This window comes from Crinia signifera, chromosome 1 (assembly GCF_055691185.1).
Source record: "Crinia signifera chromosome 1, ASM5569118v1, whole genome shotgun sequence".
In the NCBI taxonomy this organism is placed as follows: domain Eukaryota; kingdom Metazoa; phylum Chordata; class Amphibia; order Anura; family Myobatrachidae; genus Crinia; species Crinia signifera.
Genome location: NC_139217.1, coordinates 208,665,827 through 208,679,588, shown reverse-complemented (window position 1 = coordinate 208,679,588; position 13,762 = coordinate 208,665,827). Strand labels below are relative to the sequence as shown.

Below are 13,762 nucleotides of genomic sequence, written 5' to 3'. Positions count from 1 at the left end.
GGCTAAATTGAGCCATTTAACATTGTTTCCTATGGGAAATCGAATCGGATCGCATCGCATCGCATCGTTCAATATCGTGTATGTGTACGATGCGATGCGATCAGATTTCACTACGGAGAATAGCATGGTGCTCAATTAACTTAGTGGGCGCCCAGATAGGAAACAAGTACCGTTTGTTTCTATTGTAACTGCAGCTGCTAGAATATGCATCTCCAAGTGGACTACTGCTGTCTCCTACTAAAGAACACTTGATTTAGAAGCAGACACAGTATTTGAATATAGAGAAAATGCCACTTGGCAAAATAGATAGATAGTAAAATATGCATTTGATAATGCAGATTGGCATATTACAGGCCACACTGCAGTAATTCATACAACTTTTCCACTGGAAAAATATCAGGTCAGCAAACCCTTAGTAGCAGTTTCTATGTACATTTCAGCTTCAGTGTACACCATAAATCACATTTAATTAAATAGTTTTACAGCTAGAATTTCATATATTTAAATATTTCTTAACAGGGGCATTGGCTGTAATTCTACACGCCTCACTCCTTTATCATGACTTATTAGATATGTTTTACATATATGCCAATATAATCATAATACCACATTATAACCATTGTTGTTTTCCAATTACTAACAGTTTGCCAATTTCCTGCAGAACAGTAATAAATGAGTGCTATAATAAGGAGACAACAGGCTGCTTTGCTGCCTGGTACAGCAGGGACTAGAGCAGAAGGCACAGATCAGTCTTTTTGGTTTGCCTTAAACATTCTCATCCAATGGCTTTGGCAGATGTGTGGAATTACTGGAGAGCTGGTCCGATGCACAGACTTTTCTATTATCTCTGTCAATGTTTGCAGCAGGGTCTTCAGTCTGCAAGTTACAAATATAAATGTATCAAAGTAAAGAAACACAAGTAACACAGCACTTTCTAGGCTTTCTGTGTGTGTAGAAAGACTGCATGCATATAGGTTATTTATGGACAGCAAGTACTCCAATTAAGTCCATGGATGTCTTCTGTCCACCCCCTGCTACCAATGTATTATGGATTTGACCAGATTTCTCCACTAAGTTTGGCTCCCGACCTATGTTATGTATGGTTACTGCACAATTATTTCTTCCCATGATCTTTGCTTCATCCTAATGGCGTGTACACAGGGCAGGATATGCCGTGAGCTGCGAGTCCCGATACGATCAGATCGTTATCGGGATTTGCATCGCACGGCATGCATGCAGAGAGACAATTTAGACTATATATTGCAGATCTGCACTATATAGTCTTGGCTGCCCTCTCTATTTCACTGCCCATTTGCAGCGAATCCGGCTCACAAGCCCTAAAAAAAGCATGCGATCTGCATGCGATATGGCTTCCGATATTCACTATATCGGCAACATCGGAAGCCATATTGCCCCGTGTGTACACACTATTAGACGGATTCACTTCTGCTCTTCTGTCTCTGCCTAACTAATACTTCTGCTGTGTATTTAATTTTTTTGCGACAAAAAAATAAAGCACAATATTATGAGCCTAGCATTATTGTTCTAAGACTTTAAATACAGAATGATATAAATCATGACCCTACCTGTATGAAAAAGCTGGTGCCATGCTCTGGTTAGCATAACTCTAAACCATACTACTTTGCTTAAAATGCCTAGTGACACATTACATATGTCTTACCCTATGTTTCAGGTAGGAAAGGTAGGTGTCCCATCCTACTGTGATTACATTGATGTAAATGACACGGTACTTTGGTGACAAGAAGTAGAAGTTTATCATTTGTGCAGCTGGCCACACCATCCAGTCAGCCTAAAAAAAAAAGAAAAGAAGGGAAATGTGTTAATACATACAGAACAGTGTAATAGAATGTAAGGCACAGCCTATTAATATCCCTAAGCAGTAGACTAATACATATAAATAAAGTTACCACATTGTCTGTAAATGTAAACTTTTTAGGAGTTGGGGGGGGGGGGCGGCAAGAGGGGGGCGGCAAGAGGGAGAAAGAGGCTTATACCACTTTTATACCAGGACTGCCAGGTCGCACTTGAGTTTTTGGATCTGGATGTAGCCCAGTAGCTGTTCCCTTTTACACCGGCGTCCCCTGGCATTATGCCGGGTGGGCGACGCCAGTGAAGTCGGGCCCTGAACTGGTGCTTGGAGGATTACATTATCACCAAGCACCTGGAAACCCGCCAGCCAGGACCACTGCGACGCCAACCGACAAACTGGGGGCAAGCCCAGCACCCAGGAAAGCTGCTGGGCTGCCCCCAGTCTCCGTCCATGAGGTGAATGGATGCCGCACACAGGTATCCATTCATCTCCTCCCAGCCTCCACTGCTGTCTGCAAAGTACAGCAGGCAGCAGTGGAGGCTGTATGCGGCCCCTGCCCAACCTCCGGATTGACCGCAGCGAGGTATGGGCTCCCCTATTGATGGAAATGGGTCCCCGGGTTGGATGATCAGAGTTACCCATTTACACGGCCCTGACTCCAGGGAAGACCAGTGTCCGACCCTGAATATTTGCAGGGTCAGACACCGGGGGAACAGAACTCAAGTTATTTTTTACCCCTTTTAGACCAAGCCCCGGCCTGGAGTGGAGCAGCAATATTCCGGGTTGAGGCTCTGGTGTTAAAGGGGTATTAGGGATGTAGGATGGATTAATGAATACATTGGAATCTGATAGGCTAAAATAAGTGTGCTTTGAGAGAGTCTTTGAAGCATTAAATGTTGCGAGACAGTCTGAAAGAACTCTGACAGTAAGTGAATTCAAGCTAGACACGCAATTTAAAACTACATTTAAAAGGAGGCAATGTTATTGGTTGCCCCCAAACGATGTGCCGTGGCACCCTGGGGAGCCGCAGAGCACCTGCAGGAGTGTTGGTGGACAAGGACCAATTCAAATTATCAACAGGCAATGTTATAGGCAAAACAGGTGCTTGTGGCTTCCAATCATAAAATATATGGACAAGAAGCGTAACTCTAGAAGAAACTTTTGGCCTAGGGGTGCCGCCACTAACAAATATTCTGATACTCTAGGGCGCCATAATTCAAAAAAGTTTGGGAACCACTGGATTAAGTAGACATTTGTTCCAAGAGAGGAGGAGAAGAAAGAAGTACTCTGGGTGGGGGCACCCTTATATCACAGACAGAGGGCATGCTGGTATTGCTATTATCTAAAACATAGAATTTTTATTAGAGAAATTATTAAAACAGGGTTTTGGGTAGCATTTTTCCTTGTCTCAAAAAAAGCGCTCTGCATAAATATATAGGTTGATGGTGAGGCTTTTTGCAGCCTGGCAGCTAGTTACACAAGTGTCTGTAGCTTTTTGTGTAATTTTTGTAACCGGCGCGCAGCTGAGAGACAGTGACAAGGAAGTGAGCAGCGTAGCGGCCAGGAGCTCCGAGCACATATCACAGCAGCAGGATAAGGTAACCGCTGGTTGTGGTTTGTTGGGGGTACTCGGTCCTGCGCGCCTCCTTCGGCTGCCTAATGATTATCACTAAGGTCACCCTCAGACCTTTAGGTTATGGAATACTAGTGGAGTGGGTGTGATAATCGTACTGGGCACCGAAGTTAAAATATAATAGGGTTTATTGGTACAAAATGTTAAAAAACATATAAAATACAATGCTGTGATTGAACACATAAAACACAAGAACGTGTGAAATTCTTCTTACCCCTAAGGGTATTTGGAGCCAGCAAGGATGGAAAGAAGTAGCAGGATGCAGTCCGGGAAGTGCACCCTGCTCTGGGCTCCAAATACCTTAGCACTGGGTTGGTCCTGATGAATATTGTGTATACCAGTTACTGCCGACGCGTTTCGAGCATCAGTGTGCTCTTCTTCCTGGGCGCAGTGACTGGCATCCACCTTAGACTGGTATTTATGATAAAACGAGCGCCGCGTCATGTCCGTGACCGGAAGTGCGTCATCATCACTTCCGGTCCGGCGGTTCCGATAATATGGTGTTAAAAATGTGTATAAACATATAATTTGCCTCTAGTTAGTCCGTACTTGTCCAGCGGACCCCCCTCAGATATACACCTGTATTAGTTTTGTATTGTGCCACAGCTCGCCCACACACATTACTTCTGTTCACCTACCTAGCCAGTTCAACCATACACACCAGCAGATCTATACCCAAATCTGCTGCTGGTCGAACAGCAGCAAGACAGGCAAATAGAGATTCTGCATTTATACACGTGCTACTGGTTATCCTACTGTACTGTCTCTCCAGTGTGACCCATGATTATAACCCCCCAAAAAACAACTTACCTGTATGTTGGTATAATCGATTGGGGATATATGAGGATCACAAAAATAACACAAAAAGCTACAGACACTTGTTTAACTAGCTGCCAGGCTGCAAAAAGCCTCACCATCAACCTGAATATTTTTGCAGAGCGCTTTTTTTGAGACAAGGAAAATGCTACCCAAAACCCCGTTTTAATAATTTCCCTAATAAAAATTATATGTTTTAGATAATAGCAATACCAGCAAGCCCTCTGTCTGTGATATAAGGGTGCCCCCACCCAGAGTACTTCTTTCTTCTCCTCCTCTCTTGGAACAAATGTCTACTTAATACATTATATACTCAGGGGAGCACCACTGGCGGTCCAATAAAAAGTACACCACATATCCACTAAACCATTGGTGTTCAGGACCTATTTGTCCACTATAGGACTTGTCGCCAGTTCTTCACAGACTTGATACTATACCCTCACAACCATAACCCTAACAGTGGCTGATTACCACTGACCAGTGCGGACCTAACTCTCTCAAACGCCCTTTACCCCCTTTCCCCCTATCTGATACTGAACCACTGGATTACCCTAATAAAATAAACGGAAGCATGGGGGTAAAGTTTCTAAAAATGACAATCAAATGAAAAGCAGATTCTGTCTTATCATTCTCTAAGATACAGTAGAGAAAGGATACACAGATTCGCCTATTTTTAAAAGCTTTAGTAAAAATTATCCCACATAGGGGTATTTAATTAGGAGGTAAAAAATTTGGAAGTGGCGAAAGACAATCAGATTGGTGAACTAACCCCTGATCCACAGTGATTTTAGTCACTTTGCCAACAAAGTTCTAGACCGCTTTTTTGAGGCATTTTTTTATGAAAAGCCATTGTCGAAAAATGCCTTCAATAGCGCTGAAAATAGCAAATAAGCTAAAATATGAAATAACCTACATCAGGCATGTCCAAACTATGGCCCTCCAGCTGTTTTAAAACTACACATCTCAGCATGCCTTGCAATAGTTTTAGCATTCCCTAATAGCAAAACTGTGGCAAGGCATGATGGGAATTGTAGTTTCACAACAGCTGGAGGGCCATAGTTTGGACATGCCTGACCTACATATTACATTTAGAAAATAAATCTAGTTTGTAGATAAGTTCCCAGCCTAGTAGTAATTTAAAACTCGATTAATCTTTTATTAATTGTCTTGAGATCCCTCTTTTTTTTTTTACCCCAGTCTGTGTTTGGTACATCTAACGGTGCGTACACACGGGGGAGATATATTGCTAGCAATATATTGCTTGCAATATATTGCTGAGCAATATATTGCTCAGTGTCTCTTTTTCAACAAGCGACCAGAGATGGTCGCTGTTGAAAACGAACCTCTGCTGGGGGTGCCGCAGAGGTAATTAGCTGGTCGCAGGAGCAAGCTCCTGCGACCAGCGATTACAATGGGGCAGAAAATGGGAGCGCGCACCCGGCGATTTATCGCCGGGGCACACTCCCAATCACTGGCAATATGGTCGCCTGCGACCATATTCCCAGCAATTATAGCACCTATCTCCCCCGTGTGTACACAGCATTAGTTTTAACAATTGAGGCTTTATTTTTGAGCTTGAAGCTGAATTGCGCAGTCCTTTTTATAATTCGTTTTATGATCAAGCTTATTTGTATTATTAGCAGATATTTTAAACATCGCTCGGATGGCACTCAAAAGGTTAAATAACTGCTTGTCGACATCTATGAGCAATTTACGTATAATGTGGTCACTTACCACAAAGACTTCTATAATGCAGAAACTAATGTCAATAATATTACAATAATGGAAAAATAGTTCAGCGCTTAACTCCAGTGTTCATTTACAATAATTATACAGAGATCCCCTGCAGCTGAAATATAGTGGGGTGCTCAATCCCAAAACCACATAGAACAGAAAAACTTTTTATTATACTGTATATAACTGCGCTGGGGATTTAGGTCATCCAGTTTAATATACCAATGTATCTGGTTAATTGGTATATAGCAAACATACACAAATTCAATAAAAAGCAATACTGTACAATAAAAATACAAATAAATAAAAATGTATATATAACCAACTCATGCACTTCACTTTAGCATCATACCTCCCAACATGACCCTCTCCAGGAGGGACAGTGAGGGGTATGCAAGCCAGGATCACGGCTGTTGATCCCTCCCGACAGCCACGATCCTGGCCTGTTTGCGAACAGTGAAAAGGGGGGGTGCCCGTGAAAACGGCCAGGGATTGTCGACCTGTGTCCGGGATCGCGACAATCCACGGCCGTTATCAGCAGAACGGGCCCGACAGCTTCAAAAGTTGTGCTCGTTCTGCCGTGATCCCTCTTCAATGCTGTTTCTGGACTTCCCTCTTCATTTATGATTGCCATCACCTGTTTTAAACAGGTTAATTAATAATAAAGGTGGTTCAGCACAGGTGATGGTAATCATAAATGAAGAGGGAAGTCCAGAGTATTGTGTCCCTCCTGGAGAGGATCATGTTGGAGGGTATGATTCATCACCGCAATCCATTTGGCAAACAGCCCTATATATCTGGCTGTTAGATACTAATATATATACTGGACTGTATATTCTGTCACAGATGGATTAAATGCTGTATGTCCTTTAACGTCAATAATATTACAACATTTCAATTGATACTGTGCTCTCACCTTGTAGAACTCCCAAAACTTATCTTTAAATTCCCCCAAACTCTCATCCAGACTCTGTCCCTCCATGGTGCCCATACCTGTCAACAGAAAGGAGATTTGTAATGTAAAGTGCCTGTTTCAAATTCACATCTATTTAGAGCAGATCTAAAGTATTAGAACAACTTCCAATAAAATCTGCCTAAAAGTACTGTATATGGCTTCCCCAGATTACCAGAATGCATCAATTAGTAGTTGTGATGTAATGGATCATCTTCCCATATCTGCCACACAATTTATCAGGTGAACCAGAGCTGTCACTTTAAATTTGGAAAAAACAAATATATATATGTATATTTTATTATTATTTTTTTTTTATCTAGCACCCGCTATCTTTGAAAATCCATGCAGTTCCTGTTCCCTGCCTGGGGTGTCGCTGTCTGCTGTGGTGTTTCTAGCACAGGTCTGGTTTGTATATCAGTGCTGATGTACAGACCACACTGTGCTAGAAGCACTACAGCAGACAGCGACACCCCAGGCAGGGAAGAGGAACTACATGAGTTTTCAGAGATAGCGGGTGCTAGAATGAACACTATATATTTATATATAGATTAAAAAAATATTAAAATATTAAAATGATACTTACCCAAAAAGTACCATACTCCAAGAAAAGGAGAGGCCACCAACTGATCAATTAGCACTTTTTGCAAAACAATTTTGGCCAAGCGGCCAGGGAAGGCCCTATCCAGCCACGAATACCAGTAGTGCATCATGGGACCCATAGAGCAGCCTATAGCAAACATCCGACCTGCAAGAAAAGCAAAAAGGTGGCAAAGTGAGCAGGGAGCTATACAAAAGTCACTGCATTTCCAGACTCCAGCACTTTCAATCAGAGCATTGCTTCATAGTGGTACAACATTGATTGGAACAAATACCAACAACTCACTGTTAATCAATAATATTGTACAGAAAAAGAAAAGGGGATTCTATACTCAGCATAAATTCTCCTCCTCAGAGTTTGGATGTCCTTGGGGATAGAGTGTGGGCTAAGGAGTGTAGCACTAAAGGCCCCCAAAACACTAGTCCGACTTGTCCTAAGCACAATCGGACCAGTTTTCCCTTGAAAGAACCCCGGCAGCTCCCCGGAAGGCTGCTTATGATTTGGCACCTGATGTGCCAAATTATACATGCAATAAATCGCATGTGATTTATTGCATGCATATCCCTGGGGACCCGTCAACGGCAGGGGGGCATGCAGGGGGGGGGGGGTGGGCGTGGGATGGGTATTAGAGTCCCTGCTGCTTGTGGCAGGCAGCGGGGTCCTTGCAGCGCTGGGCATTAAGTCAGCGGGTCCGTGAGGCGGATGGGAACTGAGTGCTGCCGCCCGCCGAACGCTATTCGCCGGGCGGCAGCACTGGAAGCGAATAGCGCTACTCAGTCAGTTCCCATCTGCCACAGGGACCTGCTGGCTTAATACCCAGCGCCGCAGGAACCCTGCTGCTGCACATAGGTGTGCGACAGCGGTGCTGTCACACACCTATGGTGCTGGCTACCAGGGTAATATTCCTAGGCCATTTGAAATTTTTTATTATACAATAAGGAGTAATACCATACATCCTTATCAGGGGATGGGCATTTCCGCTTTTCCACCTCTTTGATAAATGAGGATAGGATAGGATATAATCACAATGTCATGTGATACATCAGCTCACGTTCGTAGTATCCTGACTGAGGAGTTCCTGGAAATTGTTATACTGTACATCGCAATTTATGCTGGATATTCTATTTGAGACTCATAATACAAAAATATGTTCAAACCCCCCGCCCCCCCAAAAGTGACCTTCATCTTACCTGATTTGGTGATTATAGTGAGTTTATAATACAGAAAATAATGTTATTTTCTGGAAAGAACATGGTTGTTAATATAGCATCCTTACCTGTCCGCAGCCAGTCCCGCTGTTTTTTGGCATCTCTTCGCAGCTCCCGAGTCTGCTGGATGGTATCACCAATGCCAAGGAGCGCTCCACAACTGACTGTGTTAGTAATCAACAGGAATCGACCTCTGAACAGCGGCTTCCAATACCCGGAGACCTGAGCCAGCAGTAATCTACCCTGGGGAAGCATCTTGCTGAAACTGTACCAACCACTGGCAACAACCGCACATGGAGCTAGGACAGCAATACCAAGAGCTCACCTACAGTACCATACAGAAGGACAAAAATCATATTGCAATTTAAAATAAATGAAATCTAATAACAAAATAGCATGTGAAAGGCAGCTCCTGTACATTACATCATTATATCCAAGCTGAGACTGCTTATCCGCAGACTGCAGCTTATCTTCAGCGAATAGTCCAAATAGTACTGTATTAGTTCCCCGTTCATTATAGCGTATCTAACCTGTTCACAGGAAGCACCCTTGTTTCGCCCTGATTCAGACACAGCTGCAATAGGTTAGCACAGGAGTTAGTGTGGCCGCAGAGCTGCTGAGCATGCTGAGAGTTCTGACACCGCTGTCATTCGACTGTCAGGAAGTGAGTCACCGGCGCACCAGAAGTGTAAAGCGAAACGCCGCGGCCATCTTTACTGCGGGCAGTGAATCGCTTACATAAAATCACGGGTCTGTTTGCAAATGAGCTACAAGCACTACTCTGCGTCGTGGATGCTGTAATCTGACAGGTAATATAAATAATATTACTGCAATAATGATACAGGAATCATATTGAGAAGAGGGGTTTATCTTCCGGGTTATGAGAATTTATGACCTTATCATGCAAGAGGCTGAAAGAGGCAATGTGCCGGAAGCCGGCTTTGAGATTGGCCCTTTTAGGAATCTCTTTGGAGGGGCGGTCCATGTGTCAGAGCATGGGGCGTGACAACTGGAACTCACCGCCCTAGCATCGGGACGCTGACTGCAGCTTAATGTCTGGAATGGATCCATTTTGTTAGAATCAGAAAGCAAATCAGGATGATAAAAATAATCTCAAAGTAATGGTTATATTAAGTTAATTAAATATTACTTTGTACTTAGAAGGTGGCACAGATTGCTTCCATACCTCCCAACTTTTGACCTGAAGAAAGGGGGCGGGGCGTATGCAAATGAGGGCGCGGCTTATGCTAATTAGCCGCGACCTCATTTTCATACGAGAATAGAATAGAATAGACGATAGTTGGTCTCCCAACTGCCACCCCCCGCAGCGGGACAATGCCTGCCGCGGGTGGGACAGCGGGACATGACCCGAAAATCGGGACTGTCCCTCTAAAATCGTGACAGTTGGGAGGTATGTGCTTCCGTACCATACATAGCAAAGAGACAAAAGTTACACAACACACAATTTTGGTGTAAAAATTAGATGCAGAAACTTTTGGGTTATTGTTGCAAGCCTCCCCTACATGCAGGGACTTGGGGCGGGATGTACTAAAGGGAAAATGCGGTAAAACCCCAGTTTTACCGCATTTTCCTATGTACTATCACCGGTTCGCCCCGTTTTCGCAGGCCTATGGGCTTCTTTCGCCGCCCGCCGTACGCCGTCCGCGCGCCGCCCCCCCCTCCCGTCCACCTTTAACCTCCTCCTCCCCCTGGTGTGACAGCCGGGAGGACATCCGGCTTCAGGGGGGAGGAGGAGATGCAGGGGGACGCTGGCAGCCGCCGGGAGGTGACGGAGACCCCCGCAGCCCACATCACAGGTATCGCGGGGGTCTCCGTTACCGCAGCCCGATGCTGGCCGCATATGTTAGTACATATGCGGTAGCATCGCGGCGGCTGCCGTGCGAAGGGCGGGGATGTATCTTGATACATCCCGCCCTTGGACAACTCCCAGCTGCGGGTAAAGTGTAATGGTGTAGGGCAGTGGTAACCAACCCTAGCCCTCGAGAGCTACCAACAGTTCACATTTTCCAGACAACCTAACTCAGGGTTGCTGACCCTCCCGAAAGTTCCGGGAGTCTCCCGAAAATCGGGGCTCCCTCCCGGCCCCCCGGAAGGGTGGGCAACCCTCCCGGATTCAGGGGGGACCCCGCTGTCCCCCGGATCGCGGCATTAAAATCCTCGGGTCTCAGAGGAGGGGGCGGAGCTAAAATGACACAATCGCGTCATTTTAGCCCTGAATTCGCTGGTTTACCAGCATGGGGGCGGGGCTTAGTGATGTCACGCTTAAGCCCCGCCCCCTGAGCGGCTACTGAATCTCTCCTCTCCGGGCTTCTCCCGGAGAGGAGAATGAGAAAGTTGGCAACCCTGACCTAACTGCTGCACAGCTGCACTCATTAATCACTGACACATTTTAAAAGATACACAGATGGAGCTAATTAGTTCACTTGTGATTCTGTGAGGAGACCTGCAAAACATGCACTGTTGGTAGCTCTCGAGGACTAGGGTTGTAGGGAATGGCCAATATATGTCCGATGTCAAATACTTTTGCCATCGATGTGGGAGTACCAGATAGTTTCCCTACATCGATGGCAAAGGAGAAACAATGTTTCCTTGTTTTTTTTCTCAAGGTGCCTGGATCACAGAGTATAGCTCCACCCCCTGACTTCCAGAAGTCCCGCCCATGAGTACTGATTGGCCCACGGGCCATTCAGACCCATATAATGACTGACCATCGATAGCTAAAACTATCGATGGTTGGACTTCCGGTTCCGGAGCTGGAGGAGCAAGCTGCTCTAGCTTAGAGCTCCGTGCCTCCCAGCCTTACCATCACCGGACCGGACCCACAGGCATCCTAGCAAGCCTGCCTAACACCCCGCTTAACACCCCGAGACGGATCCCCGCTGCCTACCTGAACCGCCTGAGGCACGCTCCAGCCGCCCTGACGCCGCGATCCCGGCTCCCTCCCGCAAGCCGCCATTGACTCCAGCCGGCCGCGTCCACGTGACTTGAGACGCGGCGGCTGCCTCGCCGCTGACACAGACGGGGGGAACGGACACTACTGGTGGGGTGCCCCGGACGATCGCCCTACCTCAACCCCTCAGCCCAGCAGCCCTGAATAGGACGGGCACTGGAGAACAGCTCCCCGCGATCGCCCGCCATTGTGCCTGACCGCCCACACCTACAACACCGGTGACGCGGAGGCGCCCCGCACGCAGCACTGCAGGGGGACCTGGAGGGAAACATACCTGCAATTCCAAGCTCCCCAGCCACGATACAGCTGACTGTGAGTAACCCAGGAGCAGTGGACACATTATTACTGCTCCCCCCTGACTCCCACTCCACCTCCCATCGCCAAGCCATTGAGAGAGACAGACCTAGCTATCTCACTCTCCTCATCCCCTGGCTGAATATTATAACAGCCCAGCTATAATGGCAACCATCAAACCCGATAAGACACAGGGGACCCCAGTTTCTGAGGACACCCCTAGGCACCGCTCCTCTAGTCGCAGCACTAGGGACAAGATGGCGCCCGCCCCGGCTACTCAGCTCCAGAGCAAGCAGCCACAGCCCACTGGCAGAGGGAGGAAAGGAGCAGACACTCTGGAGACTCTGATGCCTGCACCACTACCCACAAGCGAGGACTCATCCTCGATACCAGACCCTGGATCCCCTGCCCTTTTTAATACTGGCGATAACCCCCCCCGATCTACAGGTGCATCCCCACTACCACCTCCCCATCAACAACAGGAGCCCCCTATAACATACTCCGCTATGGTAAAAGCCATCCAGGACACAATCAGCCCCATAATGGAGGCCCATGCTAACAAGGTGACACAGGCAGTGCAGGACTTAAAGTCACAATACAAGCAGATATCTAAGAGACTCACCACCACCGAACAAGTGGTGGGAGAAGTTTTCCAGGACGTTGCAGAATTAAAAGATAAGACGACGCTTATGCAGAAAACACAGTATCAGATCCAGGCCAAACTAGATGACCTTGAAAACCGATCCCGTAGGAATAACTTGCGAGTGGTGGGACTCCCTGAGTCTCTGAAGGGACAGGCCCTCTTTATCTTTATCCAGACCACACTCCCTGAGCTCCTAGGAATCTCCGAGGAATGTGAGGGAATGACAGTCGAAAGAGCTCACAGAATAGGCCCGCAGAGACCCTCAACCGACTCCCGCCCACGCCCTGTTATATTCCGATGTTTGAACTTTGTCCATAAAGAGGCATTGTGGACAGCGTCCCGACGCAAAAGAGATCTCACCTGGAATGATGCAAAAATATACATCTTTCAAGATTACTCGGCTGAGGTCGCCAGGGCGAGAAAGGAGTTTGCCCCCTTATGTTCACGCCTAGCAAGGAGTAACCGAAAATTCGCCCTGATGTACCCGGCCCGGCTCCGTCTGTTCTCTGGTTCAACGTTTAAAGACTTCTCCACAGTAAAGGACGCGGAGTCCTTCCTACAAGAAGAGAACACCGGGCCGCCCTCTCCATCTTTGTTTTCCCAAGACCAACCTGCTGATGAAAATAATGACGCCTAGGACTTTTTTCTTTTTAGGCTTCATCGGTCATCCAATGCTAAGTGTTGTTGAGATCTAGAAGTTAATTGAATTGAGATGTTGAGAACTCGTATAACACTGTTCTGGTGCTGAAATGTCGGGGTGGGGGGGGGGACGTTGGGGAATTCCCCCTCCCCCCCTTCCCCGACTGAACATTGTTTAGATAATAGTATTTTATTTTTATTTTTTTTCCTTCCACGTTTAAATAGAAACAGGTTTGCTAGGAGTACAGATTGAGCAAATTAATACATTGATAATTTACCGGGTCCGGAATGGCGGGCGAAAGCCCTAATCGACACCTAAATAGGTGTCATATAGTACCACCTTAATGAGGCAGAAGAGGCCCATGGTCTGCTGGCTCGGATCTTGGGGCGCCTGCCTGATCTTGCCACACCTGCCACTTCCCGGAGGTTACTTAACTATA

General features: G+C 46.3%; 1 protein-coding gene across 1 annotated transcript; it reads right to left on the bottom strand.

Moving 5' to 3' along the window:
* Nucleotides 1-448: 448 nt before the first annotated feature.
* Nucleotides 449-9,597, bottom strand: LOC146068343 (mpv17-like protein 2). Its single transcript, XM_083179228.1, has 6 exons — nt 9,306-9,597; nt 8,844-9,100; nt 7,553-7,714; nt 6,931-7,007; nt 1,682-1,810; nt 449-876 (listed from the first exon to the last, which is right to left on the bottom strand). Exons 2-6 carry the CDS (start codon nt 9,028-9,030, stop codon nt 766-768), a joined length of 666 nt encoding a protein of 221 aa, XP_083035354.1. The 5' UTR covers nt 9,031-9,100; nt 9,306-9,597; the 3' UTR covers nt 449-765.
* Nucleotides 9,598-13,762: the final 4,165 nt, after the last annotated feature.